General features: G+C 44.0%; 2 protein-coding genes across 3 annotated transcripts in view; one reads left to right on the top strand and one right to left on the bottom strand.

Moving 5' to 3' along the window:
• Positions 1–5,006: 5,006 nt before the first annotated feature.
• LOC137417837 (olfactomedin-4-like) lies at positions 5,007–8,800 on the top strand. 2 transcript variants are annotated; one of them, XM_068103760.2, is made up of 5 exons: positions 5,007–5,118; positions 5,276–5,437; positions 6,105–6,311; positions 6,428–6,581; positions 7,825–8,800. In XM_068103760.2, exons 1-5 carry the CDS (start codon positions 5,047–5,049, stop codon positions 8,616–8,618), a joined length of 1,389 nt encoding a protein of 462 aa, XP_067959861.2. In that variant the 5' UTR covers positions 5,007–5,046; the 3' UTR covers positions 8,619–8,800. The 2 variants fall into 2 exon arrangements, with proteins under 2 accessions (XP_067959861.2, XP_067959862.2); XM_068103761.2 differs by having other exon boundaries at positions 5,030–5,118; positions 5,279–5,437.
• A 12,997-nt stretch (positions 8,801–21,797) lies between these two features.
• Positions 21,798–27,000, bottom strand: part of LOC137434449 (ATP-dependent RNA helicase DHX29) — a 232,505-nt gene continuing 227,302 nt past the window's right edge. Inside the window, 2 exon segments of the mRNA XM_078784089.1 lie at positions 21,798–22,674; positions 26,641–26,737. Coding sequence (XP_078640215.1) covers positions 22,613–22,674; positions 26,641–26,737 — 159 coding nt within the window. The 3' untranslated portion in view covers positions 21,798–22,612.

The raw sequence follows: 27,000 nt of genomic DNA, 5'->3' as shown, positions 1-27,000 counted from the left end.
GGCACATCCTCGGGTCCCCAGCAATATACCTGGCAAGTTAAAAGTATATCGGACCCGTGGTTGTCGAGAAACAGCGGTCACAGACAGACAAACGTACAAACGTACAGACAGAGATTACTGGAATTATAGATAGATAACTCAATAAGACATACTCGATCTAACATTACATTATTTCCAAAAAACATCCCATCTGTAATCATATTACCCTCAGTCATAAATGATTTTGTCATGACAATATGTGGTCTACCATTGCCTCCACTAAGAATTTACTTTTCTCGAGCAAACGAACTTGGTCAGAGTGTCGGAGATAACTTGCCAACTGAAGAAAATCCCAACTTCTGCATGGAAACCACAAAAAAACTTGCACACTAGGGAGAGCAGGTTGTGGCTCATAGAAATTACTCGCTTCATAAATTTACACTTCCACAACGGTCTCCACTGAGGCTTATCATCCTTTCATTATCACTGAGGCTTATCAACGTCATGCCCCCTTATCATCCTTTGTAGCATTTCATTTCCATTCTCGTGTCCTTTTACGTTGCCTCCGCTACCTTTTGAGGTCTTGACACCTTTCCTCTTTGGAATGTAAGCACACGAATCATTGCAGGTGGGTTCAGGTGGAGGAATCGTTGAGAAAGACAGGGAGGGAGAAATGAGGCATCCTTATTGCGCCGCCATCTTCGTGTGCATGCTTTCGCATTAGCCCATGTCTTCATTCCTACACACTGTCCAAATATCGTGGGGTGTTGATATCATAAATACCTTCCTGTAACAAATCATGTGGACCACGAATTAGAGATCTTGAGAGCATTTCATGGCTGTTATCTTACTATAATTCACCAAATGTGGGTCCATCTGTCTGTCCGTTTGAAGGTACCGCAAAAACGGCTGAACCGATTGCAACAATATTTTGGGTGGGTAATCCTAGGACCCCCTGGAGTAAAATAGGCTATATGGTTTTTCCAATTTTCCAGTTTTTCCAAACACGATGGAATAATATTTACCGATATGAACAGTGATGTGGTTTTTATTGAAATTCTACAAATACTGTTTAGATTTTGATGAGAATTATGAACCTGCAGCGAATCCAGAAGTGGACAGATGACAGCAATGCGCAGGTTTGATAATATCCCAATACAACCGTCATACAATCGTAATGTTAAATCGTTAAACGTTAATCGTGTTAATCGTTTTATTAAAGTATCAATTGATGATTGGCATTGAGTGAATACAATTACGCTTTTGAATTCGTAATTGTATTCACCCACCCATACGGAACTTCACATCAGGATTTAAATATTTGTTTATGTCAGGAATGTTGTTAAAAGTTAATTTTTTATATTAATGTTATTTAATTTGTGATTGGAGTTATGCTGATTGGAATGAAAAAAAAGATATCGAGTTCAAGTGAATGACGGAATGCCGTGATGGTTTCTACTTTCTAAACGTGACATTCGTGGATCGCCAAATGCAGATTCGCCATTGAATGGGTATGGAACAAACGTACCTGTTTGTTTGCAAACGGGTACGTTTTTCATGGAAGTCCTTCACGGACATGCTGCCCATGTCTGACGTGCGACTGATGGTGCTACAGGAATGTGGAATTTATTGTTTTCATGCTTTCGCATTCGCCGTTTCTGCATTGTCTGTTTGCTTCTGGCCTCTCACCCGTGCATAGCATGGGTACTTCACTAATTATTGAAATTCAATCAACATTCCCAGTCAAGGTCCTTTGCGCATTCGCAAGATTGGAGGTCACGTCTTTTCGAAGCTGTCCATGCGCTCACGCTTTCAAAGTTAAGTAATTTTTCACAATTTTGTTTTTGTCGGAACTGTATCTATCTTTCGGTGTGTGTACCTATAGTGTGTCTTTAGTAAGATTATCGGTGTTCATTTTTCATACATGTATACAAAATCGTCGGTTAATTTGTGTTGCGTATTTTGAGGCCTAGTAGGCTACCGTGTCCGACCTTGAGGCTTTGTTTTTCTCTCAGCGGTCCGTCGATTGCGCTGCAATTACTTTCGTTCTCTGTTTTTGTCCCAGTCTTTCACTCCATACTTCCTTGTTTAAAATCTCAACTCAAAAAAAAAACCCCCCAAAAAAACATTTCCTTCTCTGTTCTTATTTGTTTATTCGTTGTTCTTATTTGTTCATTCGTTCTTCAATCACGTGTTTCACCCCCATTTCCATTTTCCATTTCCCCAGATAGTTTTCACTGCTCAATTTAAAAATGTTTAAACTTTCGCCTGAAGAACTGTATTCTGTCATATATTATAACACCTTTTTCTTCTTCTTCTATAACAGGATGCTTTCGACTTGCTCACCAAATCTATTCATTCCAGAAAAAAATTCCATCTCTTATAGTTCCTCTATTCTACATTCCCGAAACTCTCCTGCACTCCACCCCTCCTTCAGCGTCCTCAAACGTATTTTTGACTCGAAGGTCACAAGAAACTCATTTTGCAATAAATGTTAGTTTCCCATTAATCGTACACTTTCTAAAATCCAATCTCACCCCTCCCCTCCAAATCTTCCCCATCACCCCTTCCCTCCAAAACTTCCCCATCACCCCTTCCCTCCAAAACTTCCCCATCACCCCTCCCCTCCAAAACTTCCCCATCACCCCTCCCCTCCAAATCTACCCCCTTGCCCCTCCCCTCCAAATCTTCCCCATCACCCATCTCTTTCAAATATTCCCCCTTGCCCCTCCCCATCCAAATCTTCCCCATCACCCCTTCCCTCCAAAACTTCCCCATCACGCCTTCCCTCCAAAACTTCCCCATCACCCCTTCCCTCCAAAACTTCCCCATCACCCCTCCCCTCCAAAACTTCCCCATAACCCCTCCCCTCCAAATCTTCCCCCTTGCCCCTCCCTTCCAAATCTTCCCCATCACCCATCCCTTTCAAATCTCCCCCCTTGCCCCTTCCCTCCTAAACTCCCCCCACACCCCCCCCCCCTCTGAGACTCTCCCTCGCTCCTCCCCTCCTAGACTCCCCTCTCACCCCTCCTCCTCAAAGCGTCCTCCCCGCTTCTTCCCCCTTCCAACTTTCACCTTCATCTCCCCCAACCTTCTGCCTCGCTCTTCCCCCTCCTCAAATAACACCTCACTGTACCTCACCCAATCACCATCAAACCTTTTGTCCGCCCCATTCTTCCCTTTCTCCAAGCTATTCTGAAATCTCTGACACACCTTCAACAGCTCTCCCTACCACTTCCTCCTCTTCCACATCTTACCCTACCCCTCCCCCCCTGTTCTGCATTCGATGCTCCCCCTTCCTCTTCATTAACGGTATGGACCTCAAACATCCGGGGCCTTCGCTCAAACTTGACTGATCTCTCTATACAGGTTGCTTCTGACAAACCATACGTGATGTGCTTAACAGAAACTTTCCTCCTTCATGATGTCTCTGATTCCTTGGTATCTCTCCCAGGTTACCTTCGATGCCTTCGTGCCTTCGATACGGTCTGGCACCCCGATCTGCTCACCAAACACTCCTCCTTTGCTATCCATGGAAATCTCCACGCATGGCTGGCAGACTTCCTCTCTCGTCGTAGTCAACGTGTGGCCCTGAATGGGTTTCTCACATCATCTCTTCCTGTTCAGGCGGGAGTTCCCCAAGGCAGTGTTCTGGGCCCTGTGCTTTTTCTGGTCTTCATCAATGATCTCTCTGACTCTCTTGAAAATCCTCTCTATCTCTTTGCTGATGACTCTACTCTCTGTCGCTCCATTCCTCATCCCTCAGATCGGCAGTCTGCAGCCTCCTCACTCTCTGCAGACCTGGACAGAATCACAGACTGGGCAAACAAGTGGAACATGTCTTTCAATCCTGACAAATCTCACACTCTTACGATGTCTCTCCGAAAAGACCGACTGGACAACCCTCCCATCCACTTTCTGAATAATCCTCTCCAAGAAGTTCCGTCACTCAAGCTTTTGGGTCTCACTATCTGCCATGATCTTTCCTGGGAAAACCACATTTCAAATCTGGCCTCCAAAGCCAGTCGCCGACTGGGCATCCTCCGTCATGCGAAGTCCTTCCTTGGCACACCTGAGCTCCTCACCACATACAAGGCTTTCATCCGCAGCTCAATGGAATACTGCTCTCCCCTCTGGGCTGGTGCTCCTGCCTCACACCTAGCTCGTCTTCACGCTGTTGAAACCAAAGCGTTCAGAATCATTGGAATCTCCCGCGATGAAGCTAACTCCAAGGGCCTTTCACTCACTCACTCACCGCAGGCAGGTTGGTGTTCTTTCCATCTTCTACCGACTCCTCTCTGGCCTTGCCCCCCCCCCCCCAGCTCTCTCTGGGCTCTGTCCCCCAAATATTCCAACAGCTCGCACAAGATCTGCCTGCAACCCTCTTATGGTTAAACTGCCAAAATCAAGACTCTCTGCTCCTCTTTTATCCCGCCTCTGGAACAAACTCCCTCACTCTCTTCAATCCCACTCCACCCTCCAGGTCTTTAAAACAGCTGTTCACCACCATCTCTTATCTTCCCCCATCCAAAAACCTTGATCTTTCTACCCCTGCTAATTTCACCCCAAATCCACTTTTTTGAAATACCAACTCCTGTCCTGGAAGTCCTTGGTGTCCTTGTGTTTTATACCCCTCCCAACCCCCCCCCCCCCCTTCCCACGCCTCATCCCCCCAAGCCCTCTCCCTCCCACACATCTCCCTGCTCTCAAATGTTGTGTTTGTGTGCTTCCCCTTCTCTCCCCATCTTGTCTTCCGCTCCCTCTTTTTATATATTTGTTTGTCTGTTTGATTTGTTTGTGAAATAAATGTTAGCGCTTTCACAAGCCTCGATTCTGTATTCAAAAAAAAAAAAAAAGGGTATGCAGGCCTTAGGGTTATGTTTGTCTTCACAACATAAATTCCAACTTTGAAGTATGTGAAAACACAAGGTGATGATAAACATGTCTAGGTAATGTCAAACATGACCAGCAAGTCCACATTTTTTGTCAGAATGCATCATTCATCATCACGTCAGGGTTCTATGCTATATAAATGAGGAAATTTCACAGCAGAACCAGCACTTCAGGATGAATATGCATTCTCTTTGCTTTTACGGGGCCTTTCTGAGTGTCTTGATCCATTGTTCATGGTCACAAGTGGTAAGAAATTTCCATGTATCATCCATAAGTTGGACCTTTTTGTCTTCAAAGAAATAAACATTTTTACGATGTTAAGTGCACTTGTCTTTTTGTTCCAGTTAATTATTTCTGGATTCTCAGCCTTTCTTATTAAGTGACCATCTTCTCTCCCATGTAGCAGGCCCTGCTCAACTCCAATGTGAATGGTTCTTATGATGCTGGAGGTAGATGCGTGTGCAGCGTTTACCTCCCTGATAACACGTTCCCAGCAGCCAAGGTGGAGCAACTACTGATTGTGACCCATGGCCTCTCGCAAACTGTGCAGCAGCAGGTCGTCAAGGTAGGTGAAAGGAGCTGGTATTGCAAAACAACAGACACACATGGGCCCAAGCTTCCTCTGGGGGACCCGTAGTTAAGCAGATTCCTAATGCAGGAGTTGGCTTAGCAAGAGTGCATTGGAAGTGCACCACAATCCACGAGAATAAACTTCTCATCCCACCTTGTATGTTGGAAATAAACAACAAATTTGATTGTCATGAGTGACAACACAAGAACAAACGTTGTGAGAATTAACTGAGTTTGCCACAAAACCACAACAACCTTCCATTGTGTCCACCATCTCTGTATGTGTCATGGTTTTTTGTTTGTTGAATCTCTCAAGCAAATCAGAATCAAAATAACATTTTTGATGGACGACTGCAGTTGATGCCAATTTTGTATCTTCAGTCACGGGGTGACCCCTGGTCAATATTAATGGAAAAACCTTCTCCATCAGTGGCTTTTCTCAACTAATCCAGTTATAGCCAAAATATATTTGTAAGTGGTGCATAAAAACTGGCAAAAGTGCAAACATGGATGGAGAAATTTAAAGCCTCCTGTCATACGCAATTCCCTAAACTAATGAAACAAAACATTCAGTTGTAAGAAAAGGTTAAAATTCCTCACTGAATCAGTACAAAATTTTCTTTTTCAAATAAAAAATTTATACTACATTGCTACATCTGCAGATCTCTCGCTATGAGGAGGTGCTGTTGACGTACACATCTCAACTACAACATATGACGAAACGTGTGGAAGATGTAGAGAGTGGAAAGCTCTCCTACACAAAGCTGGAGTTTCAGATGCTGCTCAGTGACATCCGGGAAATGGAGGGGCTTGTCGGGGAGCTCACTAGCCAGATCAACAACACCATCATCTACTCCCTTTCTGCAGAGGTGTGCTTGTGTTCATTGATTGCAAAATACATTAACTTTTAGATATGTCAGATAAAGTGTAAATTAATTGTCTTCAAAATATCATTGGAGTAATTCTACTCTTTCCTACTTCACAGCTCACCAACATCAGCACCATTGTTTACTCACTGGAAGAACATGACACAAACAATGTACTGGTGATGCTACGGGAGGTGGCGGCTCTGAAGAAAAAACTGAAAGATTGCCAGGAGAATCGATTCAATGGTTCTGAAATATTTCATCCACTTCCAGGTGCGTAAAACATCAGGGAACTAACAGGTCCACTGGTACAAAGAACCAGCTCTAAATATACAAACACAGTTTGTACTTTCAAGCTAAATTTTCATGAAACAAAGTGGTGGAAAATAAAAAATCTAAACAAAAATATTTTCACTTTTCTGTGACGATTAAAGCATGACCAGAGTTTGGATTTCCATGACAACTTCCCTTGTGGAGGTTCAAATTCAACACAGGATAAAAACTCATTTGGTCTTGGTACCCCAAAATCGCCCAAATATGTACAACACAATTCGGTGTCAGTCGGTACCCTAAAATACATCAGGTACACCACATTCTGGGAAAAATTCCCAATGCAAAATTGTTTCAAGATTTTCTGTAAGGAAATAACAACAAATGTGTTTCATTCTCAGCAAATGTCCATTTTTCCATTTTGTAGAAATGAAAAGTTTGGAAGTGGAAAAGCATTTTGCACTCGACTCTCTTTGAACCAAACATTTGATAAACTCGATCATTATAAACTAATTCGTATTTTGAGTGTCGGGGCTTTCTCACACTCCCATGTAATGTGATGGACAAAGCATTAGCCGAGTGTTTTTTTTTGTTGTTTTTTTTTTTGATGAACCATAAACTTTACAGAGCAAGTGGTAACAGTTCCTGAATTATCTTGATCATCAGATTTGCTACACATTTAAAAACTGCTCACGAGATCAGCTTTGACACGAGGGACAAGAATTAACTAATCAAGCAAGAGTTTTGTTAGATGGGTAAAAGAGATTTCCCGGGTTTGCTAGTTTAATTAAAATTACTTTCAGATAAAGTTCACACAAAGTTCGCTCTTTACAATATAGGTAATTTATACAAAATCGAGTTCACAGTATTGAGGCATATTCAAATTAAATTTGTGTATCAACACATATTTCACCCTTTGAATGGGTAAGATTGCCAACTTGCTTACAAGAAGTAGGCAGTGGTGACAATTAATCAATCAATTATTATGGGAGTCCTGAAGTAGCTGGTTTGGATCTTAAAGGAAAAATGGTATCTTTAATCAGACCCGATGGTGTCATGGTTAGAGTGTCCGCTCCGAGTCTGGGAGGTCGGTCGTTCGAATTTGACGAGTTTGAATTGACGGTTTTACGAGTCATACCAAAAATGTAAAAAAATGGTACGTGTTGCTTCCTTGTTTGGTACTCAGCATTTTAAAAAGATAGTGATTTTAGTGACATTATTTACCCACTCTTGTTATTCTCTGCAGGTTCGTGCAATCATGGTGGCCTAAAAAATCTCAGCAAACCCTACTTGGTGAAGATCAATTGGAGGGGAAGTTCATATCGATCAGGTGCTTGGGGTAAAGATTCAAATCCAGTCCCAGGCAGGGAGAATCTGTACTGGGTGGGAACAGATAACTCGTATTACTTTCGTTATTTCCGTCTCTACTCCAGCTCTGAGACACTACGCCCTAATGCTGCACCGTTAGTTGAAAGAAGACTTCCGAGTTATTATGCTTCTTTAAATGCTGTTGTTTTTCAGAACAGACTTTACTTTCAACGATACAATACACGCACGTTATACAGTTACGATCTTACAAGGAACTCGTATGTAACAAGTGCACAACTTCCTAATGCTGTGTACAATAACAAATTCTCCTACACGGGAAATAGTTACTCTGACATTGATTTGGCTGTAGATGAAAACGGTCTTTGGGCCATTTACTCCACTGATCAGGCCATGGGGCGCATTGTTCTTAGTTCACTGGATAATCAAACATTGGCCGTGACAAACACTTGGAATGTCCCATTCTACAAACCGACTGCTTCCCAGGGGTTCATGGTGTGTGGGGTTCTCTACCTCACACGTCCAATCACCATGCACGATGATGAAATATTTTTTGCTTACGATACTCGCACTAACACTTCAAAGAACATGAACATTGTGCTGGAAAAGAAAATGGAGGGAATGAGGAGTCTGGATTACAATCCAGCCGACCACAAGCTTTACATGTACAACAATGGCTACCTGGTCACTTACGATGTGATTTTTCAAATGTGAGTTAAAAAGCCGATTTAGCTTTGGAAATGTCTTCATTAATTCAACTTTCCACATTTGATTACGCTAAAGAACCATTTTAATCATTTTCACAAATTTTTGGGAAAAGGTTTTGATTATGTCTGTTCGATCTTCCAGTTTTTTGCTGTGTCTGTTTACGCATTAAATAAAATCCCATATAAATGTTTGTGTGTACATTTTTTAAATATAGACTCATGGAGGAGCTGCAACACAAACCACTTACTGATGAGGCAACATTGAACTTTCAGAGAAACACAACACTGCTGTTGGAGAAAATGATATAACTCCCCAGAGCACTCTGGGTAGAGGTGACATTTCTCTCAACACTCAGCAGAGCAATGATCTGGAAATTTTCCCATCCCGATGGGATCCTTAACCCATGGGTTTTATCTGTGCTCAATCATCAGCAGTTTATAGTCGTGCCAATAATCTCAACCACACTAGACAGCTCAAAGGTCAGTTCACTTCCTCTACACTGTTGTCAGACAGTCATTGTACCAGAGGATCACTGCATCATTTGTGGATTGTCTAGAGATTTAGTTACATTGCCATCAATTTCCATGTCATCTGAAATAAATAACCAAGAAACACAAGGGAATAAAACCAATGAGGGCAAGGGGCACACTGAGGGGCACCTCCGCGACTCCTGGCACCAGTTGTGGCATGCTCGGAGTTGTGAATGTGCACATGGCTTGCCCAGATATAACCACACCCAAAGGTGGAAACCACACCCTAAATGACGTGGGTGTTTGTGGGTCTACACTTAGTACATCTGCCATGAGAATGAATTACATATCAACAAGAAAGAGAATGCAACGGTAGTGTGAAAAATAGTGAAGTTCTGCTTGTTGAAGCAACATGACAGAACTAAAGTGTGACCAGGAGAGAATGAAGGATGGTGGTCATTAAAAAGGATACAGCCTGACACTCATCAAAACTACATGGAAGATTCAGCATATTGGTGTGTGTGTCAAGACCAGGTTAGCATGAGATTTGGGGCCTAAAAGAGCAGTTTGCTAATTAATGGGCAGGGTTATGGTGGAACACACCCGAGGATTCCAAGTGTGGATGGGGTATAGTATGTTGCAAGAAATTGGACTACGTGAATGTAGAAAGAGGCAAGTACACGGAAGATGATTGCGATAAATGGGTCAACGGACACAAATTTATTTTGTAGATTGTCTGGTGATAACTTTTTGCTTCTGCCACCGAACGTGAATGGCAGGTGTTTTCACCCCTATGCCCTATCTGTTTGGCTGTGAGCATGATATCTCAAAGTTATGGACGGATTTAGATGACATTTGGCGGAGAGGTTTTGACTGAAAAGGCTGAATTGTTTCGAATTTGGTGAAGATACGGAACTGGATTCGGATCCGAGATTTTAAAAAGATTCTTCATTGAGTGATTGGACCAAAAACGATAGATTGCATGATATTTCAAAAAGTTGTGGACGAATTATGACAAAATCTTGTGGATGAGTCGAGTCTGACGGGAATAAGTCAATTGGATTTTGGTTAAGATCCAGATCCGGCCTATCAGAAGTCTATAAAATGTAAACTTTTCAGCCTGGACAAGACATGGGCTCTACTGAGTGCTGTTCTAGTTTTAACATGGTTTCCGGCCTTTGGGGAGCTGCAGCACATAGTAGAGAGTTCATAGGACAAGAAACCCCGCTCAATGTCACTTCAATTTTAATAAAAGTAATTTTAACAATTGTTTAAAAATCGACAGTTTGGTGCTGTTGAAGTAGTCCAGAAGCAGTCCCGAATATCGCCGGCCCTTATACACCACCCCCATTGAACCTTTATATTCAAGTACTGCAATACTGGAGGTGTTTGGAAGTATTATAACAGGCGATTTGTGTTCTACAGTCTTCAAATATGTGATCAATTTCAACAAGATTGAGAATGGCTTTGCAATACATGTAGCCGACCAATGTGATATTTTCTTGTCCAGAAAGGGCATAACTGAAAAATTGACCAAACATCCTGAAACTCAAACTTGTTCTGTAACTTTTCATATGTACCAAGTTCAAGTTGCATATGTTAAAGTGTATGGAAAAAATTCTGAAAAACCACAGTTGGGACAGAAATACAGATGGAGAGCACAGCTGTTGTCCCCTTCGGTGAAATTGATAGTGGACTAACAAGCACACAGTGAGAATTGCTTTGCAATACATGTGCCCTGCCGGTCCCAATGAATGTTCTTGTTCCAAGCACTCAATAATTGGGAGCCATATATAGCAGGACAAATTCTTCAAAAAAGGGCATATCTCCATGGAAAATTGGCAAAAGGCCCCGAAACACAAACCTTTTTTCCAAGTTATCTATCTATAATTCCAGTAATCTCTGTGTGTATGTATGTATGTATGTATGTATGTCTGTGACCGCTGTTTCTCGACAACCACGGGTCCGATATACTTTAAACTTGCCAGGTATATTGCTGGGGACCCGAGGATGTGCCTTTTCAAGGTTTCATATTAATCGGAGAAGTAGTTACCGAGCTATGTCCAAAAAACGATTCAACCAATCAGAGAGCAGCGAGCTATCACGTGTGCCGAACGTGGCGAACAGACTCTGCCTCGGACGGCACATTTGAGAGCGTATTCATTTATTTCACGTTGGCAAACTATGTTGCCGCTATGTTGGCGTTAAACGATGTTTTAAAACTAATTAAAACTAATTTGCGATTCTTTCGCTTTCCTGCGCGTTTGTGCATGCTATGGCGATTTCTTTACCAAACTCCGCAAGCCGTTCGCTTTGGACCAAACCATTTCATGTAAATAGAGGGGGGGGATTGTCACCGTACTCGCAAGCCGTTCGCTTTGGACCAAACCATTTCATGTAAATAGAGGGGGGGGGATTGTCACCGTACTCGCAAGCCGTTCGCTTTGGACCAAACCATTTCATGTAAATAGAGGGGGGGGGGATATAATTTTAGATATAGATATAGTAAAGCCATGTACCAGTTGAATATGTTAAACGGTATGGGAAATTAAGTCTGGAAAACAACAGGTGGGAATGACAGTCCTTTGGGTCTTTGGGGGTATTTTGGTTTTCAGGGTCTTTTGAATCTTTAGGGGTCTTAAAGGTCTTGGGGGACTTGAAAGATTTTCAAAGGTCTAAAAGGTCTCAGCAGTCTAAAGGGTTGAAAGGAATATTCCAACAGTACATAATTAATAGAAGTAAGTAATTAATAGACAGGATGCAACTGATATTCAAACAGTACGTAATTAATAGATACATAGTCACACAGTTTCACCACCTCACAGCTTCACAGACCGTGTTTTTCGGTTTTATACAGTCGTGGCCAAAAATGCACTTGCACTTTTTTTTAAATAACTCACAGTTTTCTCTAAAAAGTAGTTGAAATTGACAAAAGTATTTGGTCTCCAAAATTCTTTATTTTATTGTTAATATTACAGAACCTTTGTATTTGATTCAGAACTTAATATATTCTTTTAAATCAGAAAATTAAATAGAAATGGCATGAAAAGATTCTTGACACCAAAGACAATATTTGGTAGCACACACAGCCTTCGGACAAAATAACTCCACTCAAGAGCTTCTTGTAGCCATGAATGAGCTTCCTACATCTCTCTACTGGCAGTTTGGCCGACTCTTCTGTTCAAACTGCTCCAGTTCTCCCAGATTTGAAAGGTGCCTTCTCTCAACTGCTGTTTTCAGATCTCCCCACAGGTGTTCAATGGGATTTAGATCTGGACTCATTACTAGCCAGTGCCAGAGGCAGCACAGCAACCCCAAAACATCAATGAACCTTCTCCATGTTTGACTGTAGGGAAGGTGTCCTTTTCTTGGAAGGTTTCATTTTGTTTTATGTAAACATAGAGGTGATGTGCTTTGCTAAATAGCTCCAATTTGGTCTCATCTGTCCACAGGACAATCTCCCAGGATTTTGGCTTTTTCAGGTGTGTTTTGGCAAACCCCAGTCGGGCTTTCTTATGTCTCTCTCTCTCTCTCAGCTGTGGGATCCTCCTGGGTCTTCTACCATAGAACCCTTTTAATTGAGTTGGCGACGGATGGTGCGAGTTGAAACTGTCGTACCTTGTGTCTGAAGGTCAGCTTGAATCTGTTTGGCAGTTGATTGAGGTACTTTCTCTACCAATCGAACAATCCTTCGATGCAATCTTGGATCAGGTTTTCTCTTGTGGCCACGTCCAGGAAGGTTGGCTGCAGTGCCATGGGCCTTAAACTTCCTGATAACATTGCATACGGTGGACACAGGAACATCAAGGTCTCTGGAGATGGACTTGTAGCTTTGAGATTGTCCATGCTTGGCTACAATCTTGTGTCTGACCTCCTCAGACAATTCTTTGGTTTTCTTTCTTTTCTCCATGCTCATTGTGGTGCACGCAGTGACATAAAACAGCAGAATGACTCCTTTTCTTTATTCAAACTGGTTGAATGAGTGATTTTTATATTGCAGGCACCTGCAACTCACCACAGGTGAGTTCAATTCCACAGTAAAGGAGAATCACCTGCTTGAAATCTAATTATTTCTAACAACTTATAAAAGGTGCCAATAATATTGTTTGGGGCATTTGTGGATTTGTGTGTGGAATAAGGTAACATTTTGTATTTTTTTTTCAGCTTTTTGTTTTGTTCCACTGCAAACCAAAGAAATATATTTTGTGGATAACAAAACATTTTTTTATTTCAACAATTTTCTGGAAGAAATGGTGCATTATTTGAAAAAAGCGCAAAGGTGCCAATATTTTTGGCCGCGACTGTATATATTTGAAGACAACGTTTTGGTCAGAAATACACATCATACATTACATACATACATCATATACGTTTTCTCCATTATAATAAGATATCTCATTCCCCCTGGGGAGTACTTGACAATAAGCCATGTTTCAATATTTTCCATGAAGCGGTTTTGGAGATATAGAGGTGTAACGTTTTTCCAAGATGATGGCCATAACACGTGATATATGTCGTCATAATTATCACTAAAAACTCTACACGAGTAGACGCAAACTCTACACGATAAAAATTTCATGTCAATCGGACCAACAGTTGCCAAGAAAATGAAAAATGCAGACAAGCACGTACAGCATCTGTGTCAATGAACCTCGACTCTTGTTATTCTCTGCAGATAAGTTGAAATGTTGAGTTTTCTCAACCAGGGAAAGTAGGGACCCTTCAAACGTTCTTAAGGAAGGTCAGTCAGTCAAACTCCAGGGTCTCACTATCAGTCATGATTTTTCTTGGGGAAAACACGTTTCTAAAGGGGTCTCCAAGGCTATTCACCGACTGGGCATCCTGTATCATACCCATACTTTCGTTGGCACACCTGAACTTCTACGCACCAACAAATCTTTAGCAAACAAACCAAAAACATCTCACACGCCCAATCAGCGTAACAGCTAACATGCCCAATCAGCGTAACAGCTCACACGCCCAATCAGCGTAACAGCTCACACGCCCAATCAACGTAACAGCTCACACGCCCAATCAGCGTAACAGCTCACACGCCCAATCAGCGTAACATCTCACGCGCCCAATCAGCGTAACAGCTCACACGCCCAATCAGCGTAACAGTTAACACGCCCAATCAGCGTAACAGCTCACACGCCCAATCAGCGTAACAGCTCACACGCCCAATCAGCGTAACAGCTCACACGCCCAATCAGCGTAACAGCTAACACGTCCAATCAGCGTAACAGCTCACACACCCAATCAGTGTAACAGCTCACATGCCCAATCAGCGTAACAGCTCACATGCCCAATCAGCGTAACAGCTCACACGCCCAATCAGCGTAACAGCTCACACGCCCAATCAGCGTAACATCTCACACGCCCAATCAGCGTAACATCTCACACGCCCAATCAGCGTAACAGCTCACACGCCCAATCAGCGTAACATCTCACACGCCCAATCAGCGTAACATCTCACATGCCCAATCTGCATAACAGCTCACATGCCCAATCAGCGTAACAGCTCACACGCCCAATCAGCGTAACAGCTCACATGCACAATCAGCGTAACAGCTCACATGCCCAATCAGCATAACAGCTCACACGCCCAATCAGCGTAACATCTCACATGCCCAATCTGCATAACAGCTCACATGCCCAATCAGCGTAACAGCTCACACGCCCAATCAGCGTAACAGCTCACATGCCCAATCAGCGTAACAGCTCACACACCCAATCAGCGTAACAGCTCACACGCCCAATCAGCGAAACATCTCACGCGCCCAATCAGCGTAACAGCTCACATACCCAATCAGCTTAACAGCTCACACACCCAATCAGTGTAACAGCTCACACGCCATTCTCGCCCCGCACCATGAAAGAGAATGGGGAAGTAGAGGACGGGAAGACCGAGAAAGACTTGGTTAAAGGTGGTGGAAGAAGAAATGCGGGCAAGGGGGTTATCCCGCACCATGATCCCCGCACCAGGGGGTTAACCCACACCACCCGCACCATGAAACCATTCATGGTACGGGGCGAGCAGATGTTCATTGTAGCATTATCTAAAATTCCTGTCCATTCATGGTTTCATGGTCTTGAAATGTTTGTAACCTAAGAGGGCACAAGTTGCTGAGTCCGTCCATTGGCTGCAGTTTAGCAACCCCTGATCGATTGCATGGCATCTTATTATAATCTTATTATAATAGAGCAAACGGATATGGTTATGTATGTCGTTATGTCGTTATGTTTATATGCGACTAAAACGTCTTCTTCTTCTTCTTCAGATAAAAATACCACCCTCTTAATTAACCCTCTTGATTGCGTTAAGACTGCTCAGACCTTTGACGACCCTTTAATTCCCCCAAGACCCTTCAGACCACCAAGACCCCTGAAGACCCAAAATACCCCAAACACCCCAAAGACCCAAAACACCCCAAAGACCCAAAATACCCTTCAAGGCCCTGAGGCTCAAAAATACCCTGAATACCCAAAAACCCAAAAGACCGCCCGAAGACCCAAAACACCCCGAAAACCCAAAACACCCCGAAGACCCAAAACACCCCGAAGACCCAAAACACCCCGAAGACCCAAAACACCCCGAAGACCCAAAACACCCCGAAGACCCAAAACACCCCGAAGACCCAAAACACCCCGAAGACCCAAAACACCCCGAAGACCCAAAACACCCCGAAGACCCAAAACACCCCGAAGACCCAAAACACCCCGAAGACCCAAAACACCCCGAAGACCCAAAACTCCCCGAAGACCCAAAAACCCCGAAGTCCCAAAACACCCAGAAGACCCAAAACACCCCGAAAAACCAAAACACCCCGAGACCCAAAACACCCCGAAGTCCCAAAACACCCCGAAGACCCAAAACACCCAGAAGACCCAAAACACCCCGAAGACCCAAAACACCCCGAAGACCCAAAACACCCCGAAGACCCAAAACACCCCGAAAACACAAAACACCCCGAAGACCCAAAACACCCCGAAAACCCAAAACACCCAGAAGACCCAAAACACCCTGAAGACCCAAAACACCCAAGGGGTGCACCCAAGAGGTGTTTTCAGTCACCCGTCCCCTTTACCAAATTACAAGTCCCCAATTTAATAGGCAAGTCCTGAAGCCTGGGACAGTACACATCCAAACACTTACCTCAAGTGCAGGTAGTTGCAGGTTGGTCGGGTCCAAGAGTGCCATCCACCACATCTAATTTCCCCCTCGCCCTTCCAATCCACCCAGGAGCCTCCCGACCCATGTAGGAGCTCAATCTATCCCCATGAACTATCTGTGGAAAGGTATGCGGGCCCATCTGAATTTTGAACACCACATCAGTCACCTGCCGAAGCATCACCCCAGGGCCCTTCCAGGGTGAGGTGAGTTTTGGACACACCCCCTTCCTCCTCCGGGGCCAGTGGAGCCAAATAAGGTCTCCGGGAAGGAACCGAGGTGTGTGTGCCCGAGCGTCATACCGCGTTTTCATAAGCGAGGAAGCCAAGCCAATTTGCTTCCTCGCAAATTTGTGAGCCTTCTCCATGCTCTTTTTCAAATTGGTTGCATAGCTTTCCACAGATGCTTCACCCGGTTCCTCTGGTGACGGTCCCATCAACAAATCTGTGGGGACTCGCATCTCCCTACCGAACATCAACAAGGCGGGGGTGCACCGAGTGGTCGCATGCTGTGCGGTCCGGTAAGCCATCAATATAAAGGGGAGGTGCTCATCCCAATCCTGCTGGTTTTCGGATGTAAAGAGGGCCAATTGTGTCAAAAGGGTCCGTTTAAACCTCTCCACCATCCCATTCGATTGAAGCCTAAGAGGGGTCGTCCTGGTCTTATGAATTTGGAGGAGCTCGCACACCGACCGCAGGAGCACGGATTCAAAGTTCTGGCCCTGGTCAGTGTGTAGCTCCCTTGGAACACCAAATCGGGAGAAGAATCCCTCAACTAGTACCTGAGCTACCAGCTGGGCTTCCTGGTTGGGCAATGGGTAGGCCTCTGGCCACTTGGTGAAGTAGTCCATTGCCACCATAATGTACCAGTTCCCTCGGCAGGTGGCTGGCAGGGGCCCCACCACATCTACTGCCACCCACTCAAGTGGTGCTCCTACGTTGTACACCTGGAGCGGGGCCTTGCACGCACGTGGGGGTCCCTTTTTACCGTGGAAGAGGTCGCAGGATCTCACCCAATCTTGAATGTCCCTGCCCGAATTCACCCAGTAGAACCTCTGCCGCAATTTGGACAAAGTTTTGGCCACACCCAAATGTCCCATTGTCCGAGTCCCATGCACGTGCCCCATAACCACCTCCTTCAATTTGTTGGGTACAATTATCAACCAGGAAGCTACATCACCCGTTGGTGTTACCCACTTTCTAAACAAATAGCCATCTTTCAACCCCAACATCTGCCACTGTGCCCAATAGGCCTTTACCTGGGCCCCGTGTGGAGCAATCTCCTCCCAAGAAGATCTTTTGTCCTCTAGCCAATGAAAAAGGGGCCCCAAAACAGGATCCTCCCTTTGACTCTCTCGCCAATTCACATCGCCCAATTCAGGTGGGGGTTGTGGCAAAGTTCGCCTGGTCACTCTCGCTGCATATAGGCATGCATCAAATTGGTCCTGCCCAATTGGATCCTTGGCTTACTGTCTATCACAAAATTTGCACTGTCTCCCAACAGGGGCGTCTGCATTAGCATGTGCTTTGCCAGGCCGATGTTGCACAGAGAAATTATACTGCTGCAGCCTCTCAAGCCACCTTCCAATTTGTCCCTCCGGCTCTTTGAATCGAAGAAGCCATTGTAAGGAGGCATGATCCACTCGGATCACAAACTCCCTCCCATAAAGGTAAAGGTGAAAGTGTCCAACTGTTAAACTTTAAAATGTTTAAACTTTCACCTGAAGTACTGTAATTTGTCATGTATTTATAACACCTTTTACTTCTTCTTCCTGTAAAGGTTGCTTTCGACTTGCTCACCAAATCTATTCATTCCAAAAAAAAATTCCATCTCTTACAGTGCCTATTTATTTATTTATTTATTTTTGGATGCAAGATCGACGCTCGTGAAAGAGCTAACATTAATCACACAAAAAGTCAAACCGACACACAAAACACAAAAAATAAGGGGAGCGGCAGACAAGATGGGGAGAGAGGGAGAGAGGAGAGAGGAGAGGGGGAAGGACACAAACACAACATTTGAGAGCAGGGACAACGGGAGAAATGTGGGAGGGGGAGGGCTTTGGGGGAGGTGAGAGAGGTATAAAACATATGAACACTGCAAGGACTTCCAGGAGAGAAGTTGGAATTAAAAAAAAAAGAAAAAAAAAAGTATCTGGGGTGAATTAGCAGGGGTAGAAAAGATCAAGGTTTTGGATGGGGGAAGATAAGAGAAGGTTGGTGAACAGCTGTTTTAAAGACCTGGAGAGAGGAGTGGGATTGAAGGGAGTGGGGGAGTTTGTTCCAGAGGCGGGAGAAAAGGGGAATGAAAGAGTGAAGGTGAGCAGAGAGCCTAGATTTTGGCAGTTTAACCATAAGAGGGTTGCAGGCAGATCTTGTGCGACCTGAAGGAATATTGGGGAGACAGAGCACAGAGAGAGCTGAGGGAGCAAGGCCGGAGAGGAGTCTGTACAAGACAGAAAGACCACCAACCTGCCTGCGGTGAGTGAGTGAAAGGCCCTCGGAGTTAACTTCATCAGAGGAGATTCCAATGATTCTGAAAGCTTTGGTTTCAACAGCGTGAGGCCGAGCTAGGCATGAGGCAGGAGCACCAGCCCAGAGGGGGGGAACAGTATTCCATTGAGCTGCGGATGAAAGCCTTGTATGTGGTGAGGAGCTGAGGTGTGCCAAGGAAGGACTGCGCACGACGGAGGATGCCCAGTCGGCGACTGGCTTTGGAGGCCAGCTTGGAAATGTGGTTTTCCCAAGAAAGATCATGGCAGATAGTGAGACCCAAAAGCTTGAGTGACAGAACTTCTTGGAGAGGATTGTTGAGAAAGTAGATGGGAGGGTTTTCCAGTCGGTCCTTTCGGAGAGACATTGTAAGAGTGTGTGATTTGTCAGGATTGAAAGACATGTTCCACTTGTTTGACCAGTCTGTGATTTTTTCCATGTCTGCAGAGAGTGCGGAGGCTGCAGACTGCCGATCTAAGGGATGAGGAATGGAGCGGCAGATAGTGGAGTCATCAGCAAAGAGATAGAGAGGATTTTCCAGAGAGTCGGAGAGATCATTGATGAAGACCAGAAATAGCACAGGGCCCAGAACACTACCTTGGGGAACTCCAGCCAGAACAGGAAGGGGAGGTGAGAGAAATCCATTCGGGGCCACACATTGCCTTCGACCAGAGAGGAAGCCCGCCAGCCATGAGTGGAGATTTCCATGGATACCATAGGCGGAGAGTTTGGTGAGCAGAGCTGGGTGCCAGACTGTATCGAAGGCACGTGATATATCAAGTGAGACAGCTCTGATTTCCTGTTTGGCATTGAGGACCTCCATCCATTGTTGAGACAGCAGAAGCAACATTTCCAGAGGAGAATGACCTGGTCTGAATCCAAATTGATGATCAGAGATCAAGCCATTGGAGAAGAGGAAGGATTTGATATCCGAAGCAATGATGGATTCCATGACTTTGCTGATAATTGGAAGCAGGCTGATTGGTCTGTAGTTGCAAGGATCTGTTTTTGCACCTTTTTTGTGTAAAGCGGTAATGTTAGCTGATTTCCAAGATGCTGGCAGATGACCTTGAGCAAAAGAGAGGGTGAAAAGAACAGAGAGAGGGTGAGATAGAGCGGCAGAGCAGGATTTTAGGACCCGTGGGCTGATGCCGTCTGGTCCAGTTGCAGAATCAGAGTCGAGGTTTGACAGAAACTTCTCCACCTTGTCAGGAGAGAAGGACACAGAGTCCAGGAGCAGTTGGGTTCGACTGGGAAAGGTGGGAACAGAGAGAGATGGGTTTGGGACACAAGATTTTGAGGCAAACACAGAGTTTCTGTCAACAGAGTCTGTGGTGGCCGCTGCTGAGCCCTATCTTACAATGGTAAAAGAAAATCCTTCAAAAAATTCCTGGATCCGGAATATCCTGAGCTTCACCAAAAACTAATCAATTCTTCCTTATCCCAAGGGCAATCATCCCACCAACATTCATCCAAATCCGTTCAGAACTTTTCCAGATATCTTGTTCACAAGCACACGAACACACGAATATAAGAACACGCGCGCGCACACACACACACACACACACACACACACACACACACACACACACACACACACACACACACACACACACACACACACACACACACACACACACACACACGATCGAATGCATTACTCCCTAGCGGGAGTAACTAGATACAAAGCTCTATTGTGGGCATGTCAAAAAAACCTTCGGGCAAAAAATGTCCTGCCACTTCAACACCCAATGTTCACAATGATAGAAATGTAGAAAGATTAAACATTGGAATGTGATCACACAATACATGATTCAGGTGATAACCTGGAGCAACTTTTCATGACTATTATTAACTAGATTTGCATAAATTATGGATGGATGGATAAATTATGGGAAAGTATGGATGGATTGCGGAAAGTATGGATGGACTGAAGGAAAAGATGAACAAGTGGAAGGAATGTATGGAGACAAAAGGTCTGAAGGTGAATATCGGAAAGACGAAGGTGATGGCAAGTGGTAAAGCATGTGGTGAGGTGGAAAGAACTGGGAAGTGGCCGTGTGCTGTGTGCAGGAAGGGTGTCGGAGTGAACTCCATTCAATGTACAATGTGCGCTGAGTGGGTTCATCAAAAATGTAGTGGTCTGAGAGGGTCATTAACCAGTGTGGCAGCTACATTCAAATGTAAGGTGTGCACAGAGGGAGCTGCAGATGGAGGAAATGTTGAGTTGGATCTTGGAGACGGCGTGAAGCTGGAAGGTGTGAAAACATTTTGCTACCGAGGAGACATGCTGAATGGAGAAGGTGGATAAGACTCGGCAACGTTTGCGAGAGTGAGATGTGCATGGAAGAAGTTTCGGGAACTGAGTGGCGTGCTGATGAGGAGGGGAGGGTCGTTGAAACTGAAGGGAAAGGTGTATGCTGCATGTGTGAGAAGTGTTATGATTTATGGGAGCGAGACATGGGTAATGAATGTAGAGCAGCAACGAAGGGTGGAAAGGGTGGAAATGCGAATGGTTCGGTGGATGTGCGGAGTATCGTTGAGAGGAAAACAAATGATGAATTGCGAAAGATGATGGGAATAGAGCCTGTGATTGATGCTGTGAAGAGGAACAGGTTGAGATGGTTTGGTCATGTGTTGAGGAAGGATGAAAGTGACTGGTTGAGAAGAGTGATGGAAATGAATGTAGAAGGAAGTAAAGGACGGGGAAGACCGAGAAAGACTTGGCTAAAGATGGTGGAAGAAGAAATGCGGGCAAGGGGGTTAACAAGGAGAGATGCAGAAAATAGGGCAAAATGGAGAAGATTGTCATGGGGACCGCAAGGCTAACCCCTGCTCTGGCAGGGAAAATGGCCTTAAAATGCATGTTGTTGTTGTTGTTGTATACATCATTTAAAATAAAAAAAACCCTTCAATTTCTGATATTTTGCCTTTTCATTTTGGCCTCCCAATTGAAGCCCCGCCCGTAGGGATTGCTAGTAGACTAAATGCGTACTTACGAGCTATCCAAATAAGTGTGGAAAGTAGACTTAACCACACTAAAAGTCATTAGTCAGCCAGTTATGCATTTATTGACATTTCACAAACGGCATTTTAATTCTCCCAGAAGTAGCTCTTATGTTACCCATTTTTGTATTAAAATGGCTTTAGTGCTTTCATTAAGATTTGACCCAACAGCCTCAAGCCAGATGAGTGTTCTACCATAACACCACCACCACATCACACACTTACTCTTCTATAAATGCTCACAAAAAACATTTTTGATTACAAAGTACGAAACTTCAAATAGCCATCACGATACATCATAGAGCTCGTTTGTACCAAGCAAAGCACAGAGGGTGCTGTGGAACAAGCTTTACAAGTACTTGAATCTGAGCAAGTTCATCAACATTAATCCACCCAGAAACAAATAAACAAGACCAGTTCCATATAATATTGCTTAATGTTTTTTTATATTTGCTTTTTGTGAAACTTTGGCCATGATACATATGTAAACATTTGTAAACGAATCCAACATTTGCAAACGTATTACTTTCGATGGTATGTATTGATTCAACAGACATCAAGCCAAATGTATGATAATCAAATGTCTCATGTAGCTTGCAGCAAATCCTCAAATAATGTTAAAACCTGTCAAACAAAATTCCAACATTTTGCATTATTGTGTCCTCTATTCTTCCTTCCATCACATTCCTTATCCTCTTTTATGCTTATTCAAGCAGCTTATATTCCAGTTAATTATCGAAAATAGAGACATTCAGATATGCATCGAGCTTGATCACAAGTTATTGTCCCTCATTGAACATGTACATGCATTTCCTTTTGCAAAAGTCGCACTTTATCCATATATCAGCAAAATCCTTGGTCCTATACACCAGATATGTTCTCTGTTCTGATGAGTTCCAGGATGATGCGAACAGTCGGGTCTCCTGGAAAACACACGGAAAATGTAATTAAGATAGTTCAGTTGGTAACATACTATCCACTGAGCCAACTCGTCTGGATTCAATGATAACTAGACATGCATTCGCTCGGACGGACATTAACCTGGTGCTCTGTGTGCTCGAATTAGTTGGTTGATATTAAAGATCCCATGATGTCATTCGAAAACATTGGGCAAGTTATGACCTGCACCCTGAATAAATCTCAAATTCCTGCCCTAACCAGCTCCAGTCACATGTCAACAAATGCTTCCATTACCCCCAGCCAGCAGGTTTGTGAAGACAACAACAACAACAACAACAACAACATGCATTTTAAGGCCATTTTACCTGCTAGAGTGGGGGTTAGCCAGGTTTGTGAAGAGACTTGGGCCAAAATGCCATAACAGCAAACCTCAAGTTCAAGATGTGATTAAATAAGGCCATTAAAGAAGCCGAAGTATAGCAATGGAACATGCGAGCAACCACTTTGTAGTTTCCGTCTGTCGGGCTGTGTGAACTGGCAAAACATAATCAATGGGTATCTCAGAATGCCAACATTAACTTCACTTCATCTAAATCAATGTTATTTGACTGCATGAGGGATGACATACTACAGCAACGTCAAGACATGCACATGCGGTTCTTTTCCTAAAGTTACATTTTCCTTATAAGAGGGTTTCTGGGAACACGAAATATCCCACATAATAAAGCTACTCAGTTGGGAGTAAGTAGAACTTTCTTTTACACCAACATATTTTTTAATAAAATAGCTACTAATCCTGGCCCCTCACAGTCATCCACAAATAATTACTTTGTCGGAGTCAATATGTCCTGGCAATATAATACAGGTACACCTTCTTAACAAAGGGAGCTTTATGTCTTTCAATCCTGACAAATCTCACACTCTTACGATGTCTCTCCGAAAAGACCGACTGGACAACCCTCCCATCTACTTTCTGAATAATCCTCTCCAAGAAGTTCTGTCACTCAAACTTTTGGGTCTCACTATCTGCCATGATCTTTCCTGGGAAAACCACATTTCAAATCTGGCCTCCAAAGCCAGTCGCCGACTGGGCATCCTCCGTCGTGCGAAGTCCTTCCTTGGCACACCTGAGCTCCTCACCACATACAAGGCTTTCATCCGCAGCTCAATGGAATACTGCTCTCCCCTCTGGGCTGGTGCTCCTGCCTCACACCTAGCTCGTCTTCACGCTGTTGAAAGCAAAGCATTCAGAATCATTGGAATCTCCCGCGATGAAGCTAACTCCAAGGGCCTCTCACTCACTCACCGCAGGCAGGTTGGTGGTCTTTCCGTCTTCTACCGACTCCTTTCTGGCCTTGCCCCCCCAGCTCTCTCTGGGCTCTGTCCCGCAAATATTCCTACAGGTCGCACAAGATCTGCCTGCAACCCTCTTATGGTTAAACTGCCAAAATCAAGACTCTATGCTCACCTTCACTCCTTCATTCCTCTTTTCTCTCACCTCTGGAACAAACTCCCTCACTCTCTTCAATCCCACTCCACCCTCCAGGTCTTTAAAACAGCTGTTCACCACCATCTCTTATCTTCCCCCATCCAAAACCTTGATCTTTTCTGTCCCCGATAATTTCACCCCAATTCCACTTTTTGAAATACCAACTTCTGTCCTGGAAGTCCTTGTGTTTTATACTCCTCCCACCCCCCCCCCCCCCCACTTCCCACGCCTCCTCCCCCCAAGCCCTCTCCCTCCCACACATCTCCCTGCTCTTAAATGTTGTGTGCTCTCAAGTGTTTGTGTGCTTCCCATTCTCTTGTCTTCCGCTCCCTCTTTTTATATGTTTCGTTTGTCTGGTTGATTTGTTTGTGAAGTAAATGTCAGCTCTTTCACGAGCCTCGATTCAGTATACAAAAAAAAGAAGAAAAAAAAAGGGGGTTACATACCTTGATACCCCTTCATTATGTGAACCTTCGTTATGCAGGAGCTCATTTACCATTATTAGGTCATCTCATCATTATTCTTGGAGATTAACTTATAAAATAGGTCGTGATGTCCAAATATCTGTCTGTCCAGTTGTCCATCGACGTTTCGCTATTTTTGATACTCCTCCCTCATCATCTGGCTGGTTATTCTAAAACCTGACATATGAATACAGGACAGTAGCCCCAACAATCGCCCAGGCTTCGATTTTTCGATTTCGGATCATTGGGGCTCCGAGGTGGGGTTAAACCCCCAAACTTCGGATCCCTACTCGTCCCTTATTTACCAACTGATTGCTCTGAAACCCGATACAGCCCTTCTACTCGATGACCCACACAATAACACAGGCTTCCATTTTTAGCTCATCTGGAACGAAGTTCATGGGAGCTGATGCGATGGCGCGTCGTCCGTCCGTCCGTCAGTAAACACTTGTAACTTTTTCTCCAAAACCGCTGAAGGGATTGTGACCAAACTTGGCACAAATGATATTTGTTGTGTTGTGACTAAAGTTTGTTCACGGCATTAAAAAATATCGAGGTCAAAGGGGGTTTACTGGGGTCAAAGTGGATCCAGGTTTGACCCCCCCCCCCCCCCCCCCCCCAAAATAGGAATTTGCTTTTTCCTCTGAAACTGCACACTCTATTTCGATGAAACGTGACCACAACCTTCACCACCCGTGCTGTACCAAAGTTTGCTTTCGGCATTAAAAAAAATCTGTTCCTTTGGGGGTCGACGGGGGTGTTTCCCCCCAAAATAGGTATTTGCTTTCTTCTCAGAAACTACACACACAATTTCGATGAAACTTCATCACAACCTTCATCACCCATGATGTACCAATGTTTGTTCAAGGCATTCCAAAAATTGGGGTCTGAGGAGGTATACGGGGTAGGGGGGTGGGGGGGGGGCAAAATAGGTATTTTTTTGGTTGTTTAAAGTCTTATGATTATGTTAATATGATTCTACATCCTGTCCTGTTTTCTAGCAACCATTGAAATTGGTTTTAAGTACCTTTAGTCAGTGCAGTATACTGTTTAGACTACCAGGTGAGCGCCAGGGGTATTGCCCCTATGTTTTGATTTTGTATCATGGTGGCTGCCAGGGGGAGTTAGCCCCTGAAACTTGTCTCTTATTTTACCAACTGATTGCTCTGAAACCTGATACTGCCCTTCTACTTGATGGTGCACAGGATTGCTAGGTCGTAGAATTTTCAATTTCGGATCAGGGAGTTCCCGAGGGGGCAGGGAGGGAGGGCGAGGGGGGGGGGGAGGTGGAATGGAAGGAGGGGTTCCACCACATCAGCAGAGGTCTAAACCACAACCTCAAGAGATGACCGTCAGGCCACTCTGGGGGATATATTTTATTATGAGAAAATTACTTTATTTCCTAACCATAATTTTTCGGTCGAAAGGCAATGACATACTCTTGGTATAATGATGGTTTTAGTTGCAAGTGACATTATAATATCATTATTTACCTAATAATAAAGACCGTGACACAAAAATAAAGTTAATTTAGTTGTGACACTTACCAAAACAATATTGAGCCCAGGTTTCTGCACAGAAGGCAGCCACCAGGAGGTGGTGGAGGAGATTGTTATTTTTAACCCTTTAATTCTGAAAGCTTAGTTATTTGCAAGCCTTCTGAAAAGTTAATTGTGGAAACAACAACAACAACATGCATTTTAAGGCCATTTTCCCTGCTAGAGCGGGGGTTAGCCTTGCGGTACCCATGACAATCTTCTCCATTTTTCCCTATTTTCTGCATCTCTCCTTGTTAACCCCCTTGCCCGCATTTCTTCTTCCACCATCTTTAAATCGTGGAAAAACGCATCATATTTATCATCTCACTGCCATGAAATGACATTGCACAGTCACTATAACAATGTGACGGCTCCTTTGTGGCAGCGAATTAAAACCTTCATTAAGCGATGAATAGGCCTAAGTAACACCATTCGTTGCAGCGAATCATCAATAATTGGGGAATACCTATAATGCATAGTTAAAAGGAAATGATTTACCTTCAAGTGAAAGTTGCGGTTCTGTAAGCTTGCGCTCCAATGCTGTATCCACAGAGGACCTTAACTCTTTAAAAATCACACCAACTCGTGCAGGAGCCTGCAACAATGGGATGATTAAAAGACAAAAGGAAACAAAGTTATGGTTCCTGCAACAAGCATTAAAATATTGAAAAAGAAAAAGAGACAAAAGAGGTTAAAAAAAAAGAGAGGTTGTTGGAGGGGGACAGGTCAACAATAAGTGTACTCCGACATAACCAATAAGTGTATTCCAACATAACCAATAAGTGTATTCCGACATAACCAATAAGTGTATTCCGAGATAACCAACAAGAAAGAGCAATCAGAGATTGCAGACCATCA

Source organism: Myxine glutinosa, chromosome 1 (genome assembly GCF_964187855.1).
Source record: "Myxine glutinosa chromosome 1, kmMyxGlut1.1, whole genome shotgun sequence".
In the NCBI taxonomy this organism is placed as follows: Eukaryota; Metazoa; Chordata; class Myxini; order Myxiniformes; family Myxinidae; genus Myxine; species Myxine glutinosa.
Note: the sequence above shows the minus strand (reverse complement) of the source record. Positions and strands in the feature narration are given on the sequence as shown.

What these genes read in the sequence shown, in the direction of transcription:
- LOC137417837 (XM_068103760.2), top strand. Translation starts at nt 5,047, where the DNA reads ATGAATATGCATTCTCTTTGCTTTTACGGGGCCTTTCTGAGTGTCTTG. An exon ending in ATTGTTCATGGTCACAAGTG is followed by an intron (nt 5,119 to 5,275) that starts GTAAGAAATTTC and finishes TCTCCCATGTAG; the next exon opens with CAGGCCCTGCTCAACTCCAA. An exon ending in TCTACTCCCTTTCTGCAGAG is followed by an intron (nt 6,312 to 6,427) that starts GTGTGCTTGTGT and finishes CCTACTTCACAG; the next exon opens with CTCACCAACATCAGCACCAT.